Below are 20,491 nucleotides of genomic sequence, written 5' to 3' on the forward strand. Positions count from 1 at the left end.
TCCGGCAAACCTCACTATCTCGATCAAGTTGGAATCCTAAAACCAAATATCAAGTCAAGCAAAGGAAAATTCTAACATTAACAAGTTTCTATTGCCTTTTGGCATTTTAAAGCTACACCCATCCGATCGAAACAAATCTTATGGCGTTACAAAGCTAAAACATATGTCAACATTTCTTATGAAGATTTCCAAGGCCAAATCATACATTTTCAAAACCAAAAATCTGAATTCTAGAGAAAGAACGAAAACTGTCATAAAACAGGAGTCTATAAACAGTCAGAGCAAATCAGTCATTTTCCAGGCTACAGAGGTCCAAACAATCTGAAATTTTGCAGGTAGGTAGTTAACTCATATATCTACAAAATTCATGTTTTGAGCAAAAGCTGGTTCGGTCTAAAACACAGAGAAAATGACTGTCCAAGTTCAGTCCAGAAACAGGGGAAAAACTGAAATTACTCTCCTTGAACCTATCTTTGCGTATAACCATCCCTAACCACAATTAAGGCCTAGAAATCCCCACTTAACATGAGACTAGTCTATACTAATCATGTACATGGCAATTCCACGACGACAAATCATTTCGATAACGTCTGGAAGTACCACCAAACTTTCAATCATAAGAATTCATAAACTTAACCAAGATTAACTCAAGTTCAAAGTAATCAAATGTTCTCTAAAATTTGACAGCATTTCCCCTTAAGTTTACACATTTCCAACCTACCATACAAATACCCCAATCATATAGCCATTAACCACAATTGCACATACGGTTCGTAAACGATAAAACATATCCAATTAGGGCCACAAAACCCTTTAATCAAAACTAATTAAAAGCTTAAAGCCAACCATTAGAAAAACCCCCAATTGAAACCCTAGAACCGGAAATTCATATTATAAGCGTAAATTTTCCGCAATTGATCACCATTAACGTATAAGAGCTTCCATTAACACCATTTAAACCACTAATCCAAATCCAATCCAAGACTTTCATATAAAATCATAAAATACCCAATAAATCAGAAAATCACCATAATTTCCATAAACCCATGAAATACTCCATAATACAACACATTTAAACATCACAAACCCTAAATTAACCAATTTTAGAACCAAAAGGAACTTGTTTAAGCAACTTACCACAAATTCAAGAAGCTAACACCTTAGAGCCTTCCCTCCACAATCAATCCATCTAAAAGCTTTAAACCACCTTTGAGAGCACTTGTGTGAAATATTTGGCAAAACCACCGATTAAAACTCAAGATTCAAAGAAGGAAATCAAAGGGAAGAAATGGAGTTTTTCTTTTCTTGTTTTCTCTCCAAGACAGCCGGGCAAGGAGGGTGCAAAATGACGAGCAAACACAGCCAAAACAAGATATTTATCAAGCACAAAAGCTGGTCAAAAGTGGCTGCCGGACATGACACGTCACAATCCGGCCGGAATCTGGCCGGATTCAAGGCAGAATCGAAACCAATTTTTTTTCAAAATTGCAAGGCAATCCGGCCATCTATCCGGCCAGAAACTGGCCGGATTTCCGGCCGGATTTGGCCCTTGCCATTTTTCGAAACTTTTCTTTTCTTGTCCGAGTTGAAAAACTGTGCTACTCCGCTCGTCCAACAAAAATATCCATAAAATGAAAACCCTACTTTTCGGGGCGTCACAATCTCCCCTCCTTAAAACAATGTCGTCCTCGACATTCTACCTCATATACATCTGGTCAAGATATCGTTCAAAAACCATTCAAGCATTAGAATTCCATCTAATCCAACTTGCATTCACCAGGTCCAATTAGTCTTCCCAAAGTCGGTCAAATACTAAGAATTGTTCCAATCTCACTTATCGAAATCAAGTACTAAGGAGTATCCAAATCCAGCTTATCAAATAGTCATGATCCAGTAAAGCATGGCTTATCAAATAATCACTTATCAATTTCAAGTACTAAATACACGCCAATCCAACTTATCAAATAGTCATGATCCAATAAGGAGTTATCGCGTAGCCAGATAAAACAGGCAAAAGGCTTGAAATCGGACGTAAAGTCCCAGATATCTGGAAGAAATTCAGGGTGTAGCGAAGCTGCAAATCAAAAACTCATCCCTGGTGGTGCTGGACAACACAACAAGCTAGCACAACGGCTATGCTTCACCAAAGAATTTCAATTCAGTAAGTTGGCCCTGGTGGTGCCGGACAACACAACAAGTTAGAACCACGGCTAAACTTCGCCAGAGAGCCTCAATTCAAAATTCCATCCCTGGTGGTGCTGGACCACACAACAGGCATGCCTCGCCTGAAGAATGGCGGTGCTGGACAACACAACAAGCAATGCCTCACCAGAGAGGTTCAGTTCACCCGCTACAAAAGAGTAGTAGCCGGTCTACAACCATATGAGTATGAATAAGTTCAAGAGTAGGGTCAAAGCAGCGCCAATTACTTCAGGTTCATAGTGCATGAGTACGAGGAAGTTCAAAAGCAGGGTCAATTATTGCAGGTTCAGGGAGCACGGTCACAAATAAGAGTACAAGTTCAGGTTCAAGTGCAAGTTCAAGTTCAGGGATCATGAGTACTGGTAAAACACACTAGCCTAACCTCTGTCCAACTATTCACATTCTTAAGCAGTCATGAAATTCAAGTCCACCTACAGGTCCAATACCATATATTCAGTGAAGTTAGGTCCATCAAGGATACGTATAAACACACTCGCCTAACGAGGTCAAGTCTCAAGGAAGTTCAATCTAGTCGATCTCAGGCAGCTCAAGACCAATCTCAGGTAGTTCGAGGTCAATCCCAAGTAGTTCAAGTATAGCAAATTCCAACACTTACCACTCAAGTGGTGCAACTTTAATCCAACAGGAATACTAGAAGAGAGATACAAAACTAAAAATTTCTCAACAATTCTAGCCACTACCGAAATCTATCAAAACCCGAGCCACATACTTATTGAACAAGTCCAAGTCATTATTTCACTCTCCTTATTCGGTTTAGCCGTGAGTACAATACAAAATCTTCTGTGCTCTAACCTATGCCATCACAACTTATCTCAAACTCACTTATAATTTCCATTCACATCGTCATACATTAAACTATGTTCCAACCAAGATTCATGAGCATTTCCTCAAGAAAATGTCAAGTACTCAAATACAAGAATTCCAACTAAGAACTTCACGACTCAGATCGTATGGTATTCAGCGAAAATCAAAGTCATATTTTACATATACTACTTCCAGAATTAGTGCCAATGTCACCAAGTTCAATCGGATCACATGCCTTTACGAAATTAGATCCAATAAGTCCATAACACAAGCTGAAACCAAAGATTATCCATTCGAAGTTCAAAATCTTCAATAAACCAGCTACTAGTAAGAGCACCATCATCTCCAAGAATAACCAATCTTAGGTTCTATAGCAGAGTCTCAAGTTCCAAGTTCAAATCCAAGAAGTAAGCACAGCTTGCTAACTTACATGTTAAATAGAAACCAAGTCAAATAAGCTCATCAGTTATTCACAAATTTTCGAATTCGAAATTCAAGTAAAATTCACCTTTTTACCAAAATCGGAAAATTACACATTTTTAAAGCATATATATCGTATTTCCAATCATCGCTTGCAAATAAAACTAGGAAGTATACAGGCAGAAAATGCATTTTATTCATTTGATACTCTTTTATCTTGGTTCAAAATCATCATACGTGGAGTTTGGCCAGCAAACCTCGGTCTCTTATTCCCCATAGCCAGTACTAATGATTATATCAATTCTTTCCACACTTACAAGTATAATTGCAATTCAAATTCGTCCAATCTTTCACTACCAAACTCTCATCCCATATTTTCCTTCAATATAACATCACCTAACTCCTCAGTTTCTTCTGCAAGTCCCAAATAAGAACTCCCAAATAATCAATTTCTTTAACCCCTAAGATCCAATCGTCCTTGTTCACACAATATTCAAATCAATCCCACAGTCAGGCATCCTAAATTTCAAACTTAGGATACGCTACAGAGATCTGAAGCCTAAGCTCTGATACCAATTGTAACGACCCCATTTTCCCCTAAGGCGAACCAGAGGGGTCAACGGGCCGCCTGCCCAACTCTCGCCAGGACTCCGTCAATCACTACAGTTCTCCAAAAAATTTCACTATAAATCTCAAATATATTTATCAAATTCTCCAAGAACTACATATCATAAACGCTGCGGAATGTACACGTACGTCCATTCAAGTCCAATCATTCATTACAAACCATATCCACAAGCTATTACACAAGAGGCGATCCAAATTCAAACCGTACAAAGTGTAATTCCATCCATTCCAATTCCCCTAGCCCAACAATTACACAAACGATTCCAAATCTAAACTATACAAATTACAAGCCATCCAGGTACACCGATAACGTAATACAGCTCTTCCTTTGTTCGAAACCGGTACTCGCATAAACACATCAAACACGTAATGCAGTTTATCGAAGACTTGATAAGGACATAGATATACATGAGAAAGGTTCAATTGTACACTTCAAAAGTACTTGAATTCATTTACATCAAAATTTCAAGTTTTCGAGGAGCAACTCAAAACTAGCTACATAACTAGCTCAACTCATTTCAAAACTTGAGTCCAGCAGTGTCCCTGTAAGGAAAACAAAACAACGGGGGTGAGCTTGCGCTCGTGAGGTACCAAATGCACAAGTACATGATATGGCCAAATAACATATATGCATAAGTGCCTTCGTTCAAACATCCATTTATAAAAGGATACATTCGGCCCTCAAGGGCCGTTTCCGAGGTCCATACTTGATCGTACTCGTTGACACTCCGTCAACCATTGAGGATAACCAAAAACCGTAGACACCACTTCGCACCAACTCCTTCCACCATTCACCCCCTATTCGGGCCCGCACACCTCATAGTTTCAAAAGGTAATACTCGAGTATACCACAAGGTCGAGGAGATAACACTCCACTCGCCTATCAGAGACCCGAAGGCTCGTTAACGAATCGCCCAAGCCCTTGCTGGCTCGACTCAAATAACGGTCCAAGGGAATGAGCTCAGTTTTCACAGAAATAATAGGGCATTGCCCTAACAAATATCAAATCACATATTCATGAAATTTCACAGTCCAACAGTAGCAATAGTGCAAGCAAGTGGTCAAGAGCGGTAAAGTACACCCTCGACCTATTCAAGTCATATAACAAGTACATTGAACCATTTAATGATACACTCACCAAGCACGGCTCACGAAGCTTATCCGGCAAACCTCACTATCTCGATCAAGTTGGAATCCTAAAACCAAATATCAAGTCAAGCAAAGGAAAATTCTAACATTAACAAGTTTCTATTGCCTTTTGGCATTTTAAAGCTACACCCATCCGATCGAAACAAATCTTATGGCGTTACAAAGCTAAAACATATGTCAACATTTCTTATGAAGATTTCCAAGGCCAAATCATACATTTTCAAAACCAAAAATCTGAATTCTAGAGAAAGAACGAAAACTGTCATAAAACAGGAGTCTATAAACAGTCAGAGCAAATCAGTCATTTTCCAGGCTACAGAGGTCCAAACAATCTGAAATTTTGCAGGTAGGTAGTTAACTCATATATCTACAAAATTCATGTTTTGAGCAAAAGCTGGTTCGGTCTAAAACACAGAGAAAATGACTGTCCAAGTTCAGTCCAGAAACAGGGGAAAAACTGAAATTACTCTCCTTGAACCTATCTTTGCGTATAACCATCCCTAACCACAATTAAGGCCTAGAAATCCCCACTTAACATGAGACTAGTCTATACTAATCATGTACATGGCAATTCCACGACGACAAATCATTTCGATAACGTCTGGAAGTACCACCAAACTTTCAATCATAAGAATTCATAAACTTAACCAAGATTAACTCAAGTTCAAAGTAATCAAATGTTCTCTAAAATTTGACAGCATTTCCCCTTAAGTTTACACATTTCCAACCTACCATACAAATACCCCAATCATATAGCCATTAACCACAATTGCACATACGGTTCGTAAACGATAAAACATATCCAATTAGGGCCACAAAACCCTTTAATCAAAACTAATTAAAAGCTTAAAGCCAACCATTAGAAAAACCCCCAATTAAAACCCTAGAACCGGAAATTCATATTATAAGCGTAAATTTTCCGCAATTGATCACCATTAACGTATAAGAGCTTCCATTAACACCATTTAAACCACTAATCCAAATCCAATCCAAGACTTTCATATAAAATCATAAAATACCCAATAAATCAGAAAATCACCATAATTTCCATAAACCCATGAAATACTCCATAATACAACACATTTAAACATCACAAACCCTAAATTAACCAATTTTAGAACCAAAAGGAACTTGTTTAAGCAACTTACCACAAATTCAAGAAGCTAACACCTTAGAGCCTTCCCTCCACAATCAATCCATCTAAAAGCTTTAAACCACCTTTGAGAGCACTTGTGTGAAATATTTGGCAAAACCACCGATTAAAACTCAAGATTCAAAGAAGGAAATCAAAGGGAAGAAATGGAGTTTTTCTTTTCTTGTTTTCTCTCCAAGACAGCCGGGCAAGGAGGGTGCAAAATGACGAGCAAACACAGCCAAAACAAGATATTTATCAAGCACAAAAGCTGGTCAAAAGTGGCTGCCGGACATGACACGTCACAATCCGGCCGGATTCTTGGCCGGATTCAAGGCAGAATCGAAACCAATTTTTTTTCAAAATTGCAAGGCAATCCGGCCATCTATCCGGCCAGAAACTGGCCGGATTTCCGGCCGGATTTGGCCCTTGCCATTTTTCGAAACTTTTCTTTTCTTGTCCGAGTTGAAAAACTGTGCTACTCCGCTCGTCCAACAAAAATATCCATAAAATGAAAACCCTACTTTTCGGGGCGTCACAACATTTCTTTCTGTACATGATATATTTGGTTCATTAAACTGCAAGACATCTTAATGTATTTTGGCTTCTGAACTCGCAGTAAATTGGCGTTATGGTAACGAATGGTTTATGAATCTATTCAAATTAATCAGCACGTTTTGTTGTGGCTCACATTCATAATTCAACAAGATACCACTAGGGGTGTCCGGCATGTAGCTCACACCATCAGGGTGACACAGCCGAGCATTATTTCTCAAATTTTGTAGTTAATGCGAGACTGCTCAATCTCAAATGGTTCAATTGAGCATAATATTAATGTGTGGAATGGTATGATGAAAGTGGTTACTTCGATTTGTATTTTTGACGAGTGCACTTCAAGTTTTCAGTCTATGCCTATTGCTTATGCTTACAATTTTCTTCCAGCTTCACAATGTTCTGACTTCTGGACCTTTAAGTTTCTAAACGTTTAACCATAAACTGATGCATAGATTGAACTCTTTTTCCTAATCCTCTTGTTCCACCGTGTATTTTAGATCCTTGCACTCATTCAGATTTTGCAAGATCTCTACATATTCTTTGCTTAGAATTTTTTTCTTCCTGGAACTCAGAAGTTTTGGACTTGATTTGGTGGGTCAATGGATGCAACATAATTGAACACTGTATTACACAGGAAGACATCCCCAAGGCGTTCCGCCCTGGAAATTCAAAGATGTCTACTTGAGTGAGATTCACATTAAAGGCATCGAACACTGTTCCCCTTTCATGTGACCAGTCGTAGCATCCATGGGAAGGCATTGGTAGAATGCAGAACTGACAAAAATATCAAGCAAAAGACTAACATTGTTGTAGGAAGCCATGTTGTGAATTTGCTAGAGGGTAGCCAAAAGTGCTTATTAGCTTCCTGGTTGCTAGGAATTAGGTAAGTTGGTATATTTACAGAAGCCCCTTATGCACGGCGTTGGGGCAACTTTTCAAATATGGCTGCCAATTAACGTAGGTTGTGTTGGATGCATTGATTGTATCTCGTTACATATTTGTTTGGTATGTGCTTAATGTCGTGCAAGTTATCAAATAAGCAGTCGATTGACACTTTTTTCTTCGTTTAGCTAAGTCTGTATCTCATTGCATCATGATTTAAAATGACACTTGATCCTTCATTTGGATTGAGTCGGTCGTGAGATTTAACTCCTTCTTGAATTTGAAGCTGTCAATTCTCTAGTTTGCCATTCTTGATCAGAAAAAGTAATATGATGATATGAAATATAACCAGTTGCATCACTTACGTGGTCATTAACTCTGACTTTTTTGTCTCAACACTGGTTAAGTCGAGCAAGTAAATTTAAATGCTAAGAACTCGCATGCATTTATCTGATAAAATTGAAGATGACAGCTTCGATCTTTTCTTATTGTTTTCTGTAGTAAATTATACTTCTTTTTAGTTTTATAATTATGAAGAATACTTTTTATAATTATGTTTACAATTATATTTCTTCAAAAAACTCAATAGCGCCAGAAACTAATTAGGAAAATTCAATGGGCTTGCAATGCTTCAGTTTTTCTTCCTTTTTTTGGTTGAAACATAAAGCATTCCACTTGAGTTGTGTGATTTTATCTTAGGTTTTGGGGTTGAGGGATAAAAGAGGAAGACTATTATATTTTGGGTTTAAAAAACTTTGTAAACTAATAGCTACTTGTCTGTATTCCTACTTTTCATGATTTACTTGTGAAATTTCACTCAAAATAGAAAATATAAAACCATATATCAAATTTCAAGAGTCATAAGAATCACAAGGATTGCCCAAATTAACATTTGAGCTAACCTTTACTAAGTTGATGAACCATAGAATATTAATTGTAACTTGTTTCTTTTTTGAATTAATTTTTCTTATATTATCTGTGTATATACTTACAGACCTATATGCATGTCGCATTATTTCAATTTGAATTTAAATACTGAATTTTTGTATACGTGACCTGCATCTAAATGCGTTAATGTATACATTCATCTAAATGCATTAATGTATAATGCATTAATGTATACATTGACCATGCATAAAAGATGTTAATGTACAAACGGAAAATTTATAAATATTCCTATACTTGTCAAGCATTTACAATGATATAATGACAGCACTTATCAGTTTACAATGAGATAAGATACGTTGAATTTGAACGAATCTAAATTAGTAAGTAATCTAATCCAAATCTTAATTGACCACTAATTTGAAAATTCAAAAGGTATTTACAAATGTCTTTAACTCAGTCCAACAAGAGTACGGTAGAGCAAATAGAATGGTGGAATGATCCACCTGATTTTGAACCACTAAACTTGCTGGATAATTCATTTGCAAGTTGATGCATCGAATCCTGCTTTGATGTCATAAAGAAACCAAGAAAAGAAAAAAGGTTCAATAGCAATATAGCACTCGTGGGATTGCTGTTTGAAATGTAAGTTAGATTAGTATTGCAATTGTCAAAAGTCAATTTGGGTAGCAAAGCCTCAGAGGAAATGATTTCATGTCCTTTTTTGTTTGTTCCAAAGTAATCTTAAACGAGAGGTTCCGTTGTTAACTTGTTAAGGATGTGATCATGCATCGTGGCTCCATAGTCAACTAGAGGAAAGAAGTGATACAAATTATGAAAAGGGGCAATTAAAATTCAAGCTTTTTCTTGTGTTTCAGGCTCTGAAAATTTTACCCTAATGATAATAATTAGGCAATAAGAAAAGCTAATACAGTAATTAACAGCAAAGTCAAATGCTGTAACGTGCTTTATTGGCAACCCTTTGGATTTTATCAGTTCAAAACCAATTACATTTGGGCATGACAGGATTTGTACACTAGTTCTGAATTTATACACCCTCAATTATGGCCAAAGAAGAAAAAGGTGTACACTTCAATATTTGGTCAAAAAATGGCCAACCTCAGCAATTGCTAAACGCCTAAACCAGATGTGCCTCCTTGAATTTTTGTTCTTCAAATATTTCTGCTGAATCGGATATTCAATGTAAACATATTGGAAAAATCACCAATCAAGATCACCTTTAAATACATCCCCCATATTTGATCTCTTGCAAACACACTTCTTTTATTATAAATATTAGTAAGTAACTAAAAAAGTATCCTTTGTCTGCCCTAGCCGAAAAAACACATAGCCTCCTTAAATGTTATTATCAACCTGATTAAACAATTATTTTTGTATTTAAAAAACTTCCTTTTTCTAGATTTATACGTTTTATTATATTTCAGCCGTAAAATAGGTATTGATGATTTCAGAAATTTGACGTTTCTCATAATATTACTTAACACCTCTAAAGTTTAAAAAATTTCATAAACTATTATTGCTAATTTATTAGAAGTTTTACATTAAACTTGAAAGTTCGTGCATATGCTCTCATAGCTTATAGCTTATGTATCATGTCTGACATCACCCAGTTCTCTCTTGTGACCGTCACGACCGTCGTCCACCTTAAAACTCCGATTTCCACAGGATCCAACTTTAACTTATCGTTTCGACCAAAAAAAAAAAAAAGAAGACCACACGACAGTTGTCCACCTCACACTTCCAAGGACCATTCTTTGTATTAATGCTTCCTTTTTTCTAAGAAGACAGTATAGCATATGTTGACAAGGGTTCTTAGAGGTGGTGGGATGAAAGAAAGGATTGCTTTACAGGTACGTAATCCAAAAACATTAGGATTTGAAACTTAGAAAGTTGACAAGAAGGTATTATATAATTATAAGGTACGTGTCATGGTGCGATGTGTTGCACTACTGTCAATCATGTTTAACCAAATAAATAAAGTAATTCTATCATGTTTAGCAAGGGCAGAACTAGGGGGATGCGGAGTGGCCTCATCCCCCAAGTTTTATAAAATTTAATTTTCTTTTCCTGTAAAATTAAAATTTATAAAAATACTTTTTTATAAATTTAAGCTCTCACCCTTGCAAAAGCCTAAAACATTTTAGTTTCCATGTTAAAGTTTAGGTATCCTAAAGGTTGCCCCCTCAAATTATATTTTCTGGTTTTGTCTATAACGTTTAGTACCTACTAGACAAATTAATAATTCTATTTTTTCATTGTCAAACCATCTATCTCAAAATTAACAAAATAAAAACTCTTTCACTTTCACTCATGTGGACCACATTGAATATATTCCGTCATAAAGAAGGCATGAGGGTCGTCCACAAGTGCAGATCCAATTGTACATCTGCAATACACGACACGGAATGTACCTATCTTTGAATTCCATAACCGTAGTTAGATTTTATAACACAAATCTTCGATAAGAAGAAAATCATGTGTACACGCACATGTGTAAAGAAGTGATAAACCATTGGAGTTTACCTAGTGTCAGAAGAATACTCTTAAAATCTTTTTTACTGTCAAGTTCAAGATTCAAATTTCATGCTTAGTAGTTGGAGGTAGGAAGTATGTAAAGAAGTAATAGGTTCTATGTGTTTTGATTACGAGTTATTCAAGAAAAAACTTTTAAAATATTTTCTAGACACGTTTCTCATTTACCTGTTCATCTTGTATAGATTACATCACTAAAACGTATTTTTCTATAAATTCTCCCATCCAAATAGATCCAGTTCTTGATTTTTTTTCAAAATTAAACAAAAATTTGTTATTGCTCAGAATCGATGATGGAAGAAGCTTGAGCGATAGAAGAACAAGTGGCGAATGGAAACAAGGGTAGAAATGAAAGTTTGAACCTCATTGAATGGTCAAAGACTCAAAGCTGTCATGGCTTAAATTTGAAGTCCCAGGCCGGCAGGGAAAGGGGAATTTGCCGGCAGGGAAAGGGGAATTTGAAGTTTATGAATTGAGATCTTGATTTCAAATCTCTCTATTTTTCCCACTTTTACGGCCCCACAAGTTTTCCCTGCTGAAAAAAAAAAGAGAGGGGATTAGTGTTTGTAAGCCTAAACATTTATTATGCATGTCTTCAAGCACTTTGATATATATGAACATCGTACTCAACGATCCTCAGCCAATAAGTACAGAAATGAGTGATCGTCTTTTTCTGCATTTTAGGTACCTTTCTATTTCCATTTCCCACTCGGCCAATAAGAATAGAAATGAGTGATCATCTTTTTCAGAGCTTTAGTTGCCTTTTGATTTCCTTCCACGACAGTTGGGACCTCATGGCTACAACCTTACAAAGGAACCTTGTGAAGGGTAAGAAAAAAACAGAAAAGGAACCTTGTGAAGCCCTAGTCGTTTCTGCTACTGCTTTTATTCTTGCACGATATTTATTCTCTTGGTCGAGAACGTAGCAATAGATACTGTTCAATTATGTCTCAGCATAAGAGGATAATTTTAGAAACCTCCTCTAAGGTTTCTGACAATTTTATTTAGCCCTCAAATTTTAAAAATTTTCACTTGTCTCTCTAACTATAAGTTTTTTTGTATCATTTACGACCATTTTAAAATATAATATTAAAAATTTATTTTGGGGGGAGAGAATACAATTTCATTCCAAACTTGCCCATTTTCTTGTGATTTCTTGATTGTCAAAATACACCAAATTTTTCTCTTAATTTTTGTAAATTGATCGATAAAAATTTAAAAATTGATAGCAAGATCAGAAAATTCTTTAATAGCTTTTGCATCATTGTTTTGAACAAGAAATGTTAAATTACTTAAAATTATGAATAATTTACAATACTCTTAAAAATAACTTGAAATAATTTACAGTCATAATATTACAACCAACCATAATAATACCTTATTGTACTAGCTTAAAAATAATACAAACAAATTTTATATATAATTTTTAGCATCTTTTATCTTTTAGTTTTTAAACCATCGATTTAGAAAAAAAAAATTAGAAAATTGAAAAAAATGTAAATGATTGATGAAACTTCTTAAATTTACTCAAAACACTTTACAATTAAAAAAATACACTATATTCTGTACAATAAGAATAAGTCTTCAAAATTTTTGTTTTTATTTGTTATTAATATACTCAAGTTTTTGTAATAAAAAATAAGACAATAAAACTGCAAATTTGGAACGAGATTATATTTACTCTCTCGAAATGAATTTTTTAATATTATATTTTCCAATGGATTGTAAATGATACAAAAAAATTTAAAGTAAGAGAGGCAAGTGAATTTTTCAAAATTCAAAGGTGCTAAGTGAAATTGTCAAGGTTTCTGAAATTATCCCCAATATTAATAAGGAATACTTGGTACTGCAAAAGAAGCAATTAAGTATACCTTTTATGCAATTAACCTACAGTAGTTTTGTTTTTCTTTTTTTTTGGTGCCTTGAATTTTCTTTTTTATAATCAACAGAGATATCCACATTTTCTTGAAAACCTTGAAGCCATTTCAATGCATATGGTGGATGACAAAGGATACACCAATTGGTTCAGTGATACAATAGTATGTACCTACAGTTGTCAACAGATATACAATTGGTTCGGATTAACTCTACTTGCACTTTTAAACTTGTATCCCTTTTTCACTTTGCACCATGAACTTCAATTTTGAACACTTTACACCCTAAACTCTTAATTTCAAGCACTTTGTACCCTAAATTCTTAAATTTATTTCATTTAATTTCAATCAATTATTATATTGATAAAATTAATGAGATAAAGGGAGGTAAAAATTAATAGCAATGTACTTTTGTTATTATATTCTTAAATGTACTTTTGTTATTTTCTTCAGGAAAAGACTTAAACCCCACCTGCACTAGGGTACAACAAACAAAGGTGAATTGGATATACTTCCGTACGACTGCAGAACTCATTTACACAATGCGATTTTGATGCAGCAATAAGAAATTATATCAAACTTGAAATCAGTCATCCTTTGGGGTTCTATAAATACCATCCTCCCTGTCAGTTATGGACACATTCCTGCCTAGCTACTTTTAGTTTCAGGCAAACTACATATTCATACCTAGCTGAACTGAAATTAAACTTTCCATGGCATACCAGAGCGCCTACAATATGAATTACCAGATACTACTATGCTTGATACTCTTCTCCCTAGTCCTTCTCCTGCCACTGCCATCCCATTCTGCTGATCCAAGCCCATTGCAAGATTTCTGCGTTGCAGATCTTGATTCCTCTTTATACATTAATGGCTTTCCGTGCAAAAACCCTGATAACGTATCTTCACAAGACTTCTTCGCCAATGGGTTCCAACAAAGTCCAGGAGAATTCAATATTTTTGACGTCAATGTCACTCGCCAAGATGTTCAGCGATTTCCAGGACTCAACACTCTAGGGCTGTCAATGAACCGAGTGGTTTTGAAGCCTGGAGGGCTGAATGCACCCCACGTCCACCCTCGTGCAGCCGAGCTGGCTCTAGTCATGGATGGAAAACTGTTTGTAGGCTTTGTGACAACCGGAAACGTTTTCTACTGGAAAATTGTGACTTCAGGAGAGTTGTTTGTGATTCCTCCTGGGCTAGTGCACTTCCAACTGAATATTGGACACGAGAACGCACGCTTCTTCGCCTCGTTCAACAGTCAAAATCCAGGGATTCAGTTCGCCCCCCTTGCTCTTTTTAACTCCACGCCTTCGATTCCTGATCTCGTGTTGAGTAAAGCATTTCAAGTAAATCAAAGTATCATTGAGCTCATTAAGTCTAGGTTTGCAACTGTGTCGACTGTGTCGACCGTGCTTAAGTCATCTTACTAACATCCTATTCCAGGGTGTTGTTCATTATAGTTGGCATATTAAATAATAAAATCTTCTATATTATCGTTTAATTGTATTTTGGTCAAGTTAATTTTTAGTAGTTTTATTGGCGTCAAATTAGGATAGTTTTACTATTTAGAAACTAGTATTGTATTAAGTAATTTCCTATGCTTGTCAGTAGTCATGATATGTATTTGGTTGGAAACAATAAAAGTTTGAGTCTTGTCATTGATATTAGTCCTCTTCATGTAAATTAGCCTCCATATATATATATATATATATATATATATATTGGTTTTGCGAAAGTTATCTCCTATAATTTTTTTTTGGGTATAATTATTAGGCTCTACATCTGGTATCGAATCCTATTTGCATGAAATTAATCTTTGGGTGAGTTGTCAGAGTTAGGACACAAGAATTGCCGGGACTGTTCAATTGATCACGTAAGGCCATTATGTTGGTTTTGGAGTATTTAATTGGTCAAAATTAGGCCATAAAATTGGTGTGAAAATTATTAACTTGATTGTGGATATTGCTAATGGTGACAGTTTTTGACATGGTACGTAAACGCGGCACAAAAAATCCTAAATGAAACATGATACGGAATAATTTATGTCAAAAATGGATCCACGCAAACAGAATGGGTTGTATTGGGCCAATCCATAGGTTGATATGACTAACATGTTTTTGACACGTTAAGAATTTTGAAAAAATGCTACTTGCTTCCCTCCTAATACTGCACTTAAAATAAATGGTTTTGTATTAAATTTTATAGTTTAAGAACTAAAATAATATAATCAACCTCCTATAAGAATACATAAACAACACATAAATCGAGACTCTGCAAATTCACATATGCAACTGTTATGATTTTAATTTTTTGCTTCCTTCCTTTAATATTCTTATTTTCTCAAATTGACAAGCATAAACAACCTCTATGATTTTAACTTTTCACTTCGAAACTTACCTTTAGATCAAATATTGCTCAATTTTTCTTCCTTTCTTGTGATTAAATATCTTTTCTAGGTAAACTTTAATATTTCACAAATTTTCTATCATTTTTGTCTATTTTATTTGAACATTTTCTAGTTTATACTGCTCCTCTATTTTATCATTTTCCCTATCATTTTCTTTCTAAAGTTTTTCTTTCTTGTGAAAGAAAAAAGAAAGAAAAACAAAATAGGCTTTTTTCTGTATATTATTAATGAGATAATCATGCATCCAAAACTTATACAAGTAAAAATCCAATGACAGGCTACAACTAAATTAGATTAAGAGAATATTACATATTTTCTTGAAAGAGAACCATGTTTTATTTTTCGGCAATATTTCTCCTATAATTTTGATATAAAAAGTTAAATGAGTCAATTGGGTCAAAACATGAGATGAACCTGTCCAAATGTATGGAGTATTGCAGCAACAAATCTTTTTGAAGATTAAGAATTCAAATTTATATTAATGAAATTTACAAATGAGATTATTATTGCTGAACTTGATTCAATAGAGAGTTTGATTTAAGGGAAACAATGTTGGCATATTAAATTAAAGCTAAAAATTTGAATTTTCTATACTATTATTTAGTAGTATTTTGGTCACACAAATTTTTTTAGTAGTTCTACGAGAGCTAAGATATGGTAGTATATTTAAGAATTGGAGGCTCTAGGACATAGAGGTTCTGGGTTCAAATCTCCATTCCTCCTCCCCATTTCTTAAATCCTATCTCTCCCCTTGATTAGAAAAAGTTAAAATAATTATTTAGAAATTGGTACTGTATTAGATAATTATTGTAGCTATCAATACTTGTTTATCAAATCATGTAATCTGTAAGTAGAGTCATATTACCATACCCACTTGAGAAGATTGGAAGTTTAATAGCCTTGTTGTTGTGGTGTTATTAATATTTTATTATTAATATCATTGTTCTTTTCTCACATATACGTGTATATGTGTAAATTAGCCTCCCATATATATTGGGTTTGTGGAATTTATCTCTCATAATGATCTTTTGACTATAATTGTCACGCCTCGTGCCTAGAACGTAGCACCACCACACCATAGACAATGCTAAAGGCGTAAGGCAACAAATTTCCAAAGCAACTACATTTACCTTTATATAAACTTTTTAAATCCACAAATACAAGATCATCTATAACAGCAATTTTGTGTCTTCCAAAATAAAAGCAAGATCAAACCTTCTACAATATGTACAAAATTCAAATCCTATCATAAGGTCTCTTATATATAAGTACAAAAGTCATCCTCTAACCCAAAGTCATCTCCATCTCCATTACAACCCCCAAGAGCTATCAAGGTCTACTTCAATGAACTCATCATTAACTGCATAATTATAACAAAGGGGTGAGCAAAATCTCACTTAATAAGTAGTGCATGTATCTCATTATTTGCCTGAGCATGTTACATACATAATATATATTTCAAACGTCATTAACTTACACATATAACTTTATAAGAACATGGTTACTATAAACATTTCAATGGCATATCATACATCACACACACAAAGGAGCTCAAACCATAAGACAACAATTGACCCAGGATATCCAGTTGTTAACTTAAACTTAACCAGTTAACACATTTCATAGTGCTAACTACCACATAGTTAGCCCATTTCATATTGCTCACTACAACATGGATAGCTCGTTTCATATACCAACTACTTGTGAGGAACTAGTCCTGTCAAAAGTCGCTTATACAAGAGCTCAACAAACATAACATTTCATTTCACAAATGACCATAGCAAGAGTAATAACAAATATCACAAATTATACTTGCTCATGCCATTTTAGCAATTAGACAAGTAGCTTTCAAAATTTATCATTCAAAAGATAAAGGATACATGCACCAGTTACCTCGATCCAATCGATACCCACGCTATTTCAAGTAATCGGAAAAATAGCTACCTTCCTCACCTAGACATAATGATAAAATGTTCAATTACAATCTTAAAGATACCAAACTACTCCAAATTATCATAAAAACGAGCCTAATACTACCCTTAACCACTAATTCCTAATAAAAGATCATTTCCTCATCAAAGTAGGACATAAGGGTTTACTTTAAAGGGTCACTAACTTCCAAAAATACAGAAATAGGTCAAGAGATTTATATAGAGTTAAAGCCCTCTGAATCTAGTTTCCAACGCAATAAACGGCACCTAAATCCGAATTTTCTACACCAAGTTATATCCAAAGCATTGAAATATGTCTATACAGAAAATTCAATCTGTCCGAGAATTATAGCCAATCCATCCGAGGATTTTAGCCAATTCGTTCGAGGATTATAGCCATGGATTTCTAGCAAGTTTTCAAGGCAAAAACAAGTCATTCTTTCCCTCAACATTTCTCCTTTTTATATTGATGATAGCCCTACATACCCATTTGAAAATGGAGACCAAAACAAACTCCATACACCATAGCCATGGAAGCTAACCAAGGATTTGAACCAAATACTACCCAATCACCCAATCAAAGAAAACCAAGATCATGTTCAAGGTTTCAAGAAAATACCTTGGTTAGTCGTCAAAGTAGAATCTCCTAACTCCTCACTCCTTACTTGTGCTTGATTTGTCAAGAATCCTCCTTGATTGTAAGGAAAAAGGAGAGAAATAAGAAAGGGTTTTGTTGGAGAAGGAAGGAAAAAAGGAAATGAAGAAGATGAAGAAAGTTTTTGGTAAAAATGAATAGTGAAATCCCAATATCACTTTTATTCTTTCAAAATTTCACATATTAACACATTGGTCACTCAACTTAACGTCATTCACTTTTCACCCCAAAATAGTATTTCTTCACACAAAATTCTCTACAAGACACTTGGGTATCACATTCTCCCCCTCTAATAAAAGTTTTGGCCTCGAAATTTAACGTACCTCGTTGGTTAAACAAATGTGAATACTTAGTTCGCATTTCCTCTTCGAGTTCCCAAGTAGCTTCACGAGTACTATGATTGGACCATTGAACTTTAACATAGGGAATTGTCCTTCTTCTTAGCACTTGATCTTTACAACCCACAATTCGAATTGGCTTCTCACTATAAGTTTAATCCTCTCATACCATTAATGGCTCATACTCCAGGATATAACTTGGATTAAATACATATTTTCTCAATTGCAAAACATGAAATACATTGTGAACTCTTGATAAAGATGGTGGCAAGGCTAACTTGTATGCCAATTCTCCAACTCTATCCAAAATTTCAAAAAGCCCAACATATCTTGCACTCAGTTTTCCACGTTTCCCAAATTGCATGACACCCTTCATTGGTGAAATTCTAAGATATAATTTATCCTCTTCTTGAAACTCTAATGGTCTTCTTTTCAAATCGGCCCAACTCTTTTGTCTATCTTGTGCTGTTTTCAACCTTTCTCTCACTAGTGCCATCTTCTTGATTGTAGCTTGTACACTTCCTCCCATATAGAGCTTCAAAAGCTAGCATGCCGATACTACTATGATAACTGTCAGTGTAAGAGAACTCACTTAGCACCAGAGAATCCTCCCAACTGCCCCCAAAATCCATAACACATGCTCTAAGCATGTCCTCCAAGGTTTGAATTGTACGCTCTGATTGCCCGTCAATTTGAGGATGATAAGCTGAGTTGAGGTTTAACTCGGTTCCTGTGGCTTGTTAGAGACTTTTCCAAAATCGAGAGGTGAATCTAGGATACGATCAGACACAATACTCACTGGGACACTATGATAACGAATAATGCAATCCATACAGAGATTAGCCAAAGTATCCATAGATGCAGTAGCAACCATAGGTACAAAATGAGCTGATTTTGTCAGTCGATCAACTATTACCCAAATGGTGTCATTACCTCTCCTAGACCTTGGTAATCCAACAATGAAATCCATTGCTATATGCTCCCATTTCCATTCCGGTATTGTCAAAGGCTTTAATAATCTAGCAGGTCTTTGATGTTTGGCCTTTATTTGTTGACAAACTAAGCATTTAGACACATAATTCGCGATCGCCCTCTTCATACCACTCCACCAATACGACTGCTTTAAGTCTCGGTACATCTCAGTGTTATTAGGATGAATAGAGGCTTGGAAGAGCAAGCCTCCGCCATTATTTCTTTTCGTAACTCCGGATCTTTAGGCACCATAAGCCGATTCCACATCCATATACTACCATCCTTGAGTAGTTGAAAGTCGGGTAATTCCTCACTTTTAACTTTTTCCTTGATTTTTGCCAACTCGGTATCATCTTCTTGAGTTTCCTTGATTCTCGAAATTAAAGATGGTTAGGCAACTAGAGTTGCGAGCACATGCATGAAGGATTCTACGACCTCTAAATTCAATTCCTCCATTTGTTTGACAGGTGCCGAACCTGTACAATAATAATAATAAAACCTAACTACCACCAAAAGCAATCAATAATCAATTCTAAGTACTGGAGCAGGGACTTTAGGTATGCAATGAGTTACTTGATTCACCCTGTTGCTGAAGAGTTTGCTGAATCCGATATACCAAAATTAATTAGCTAACTAAATTTACTAACTAGTAGACAATGGCAAGCAGGGTCGTCTCCTTAGGGGCTGGAGAGAAATTTGTTTCTTTTAAGCCAAGACAAACAGAGGGTTTGAAAATTAGATGCTAAAGAATCACTAACTAAACAAATTAAATGCAAAAAATAATTAATTGAGAGAAATAATTGGAGAAACTCTAGCCAAGGGTGCACTTCAGAAATGGTTCATGCAACTGATCATCGATTCAAATATAATTCCAACAATTATTAATATATTAGTTATAGTTGTTATGCACGCGATAAACAACCAGCATTTCCTTAATTTCTCGATAGTTAAGGTACAACCGTTAACTATTTCTCTAACCAAAAAACAACCCTAGGTACGACCGTAGGATTTAATTTCTAGTTTGCATTAAGATTTAGAAAAGCCCAATCCTAACTACCAAACACGCTACGAGGGTTTGTTT

General features: G+C 35.2%; 1 protein-coding gene across 1 annotated transcript; it reads left to right on the forward strand.

The window, feature by feature from the left end:
* Positions 1–13,817: 13,817 nt before the first annotated feature.
* On the forward strand, positions 13,818–14,537 carry LOC113724243 (germin-like protein subfamily T member 1). Its single transcript, XM_027247165.1, has one exon. It carries the CDS (start codon positions 13,818–13,820, stop codon positions 14,535–14,537), a length of 720 nt encoding a protein of 239 aa, XP_027102966.1.
* Positions 14,538–20,491: the final 5,954 nt, after the last annotated feature.

This window comes from Coffea arabica, chromosome 2c, assembly GCF_036785885.1.
Source record: "Coffea arabica cultivar ET-39 chromosome 2c, Coffea Arabica ET-39 HiFi, whole genome shotgun sequence".
NCBI lineage: Eukaryota > Viridiplantae > Streptophyta > Magnoliopsida > Gentianales > Rubiaceae > Coffea > Coffea arabica.

Coding starts and splice junctions, on each gene's coding strand:
- LOC113724243 (XM_027247165.1), top strand. CDS start 13,818: ATGGCATACCAGAGCGCCTACAATATGAATTACCAGATACTACTATGC.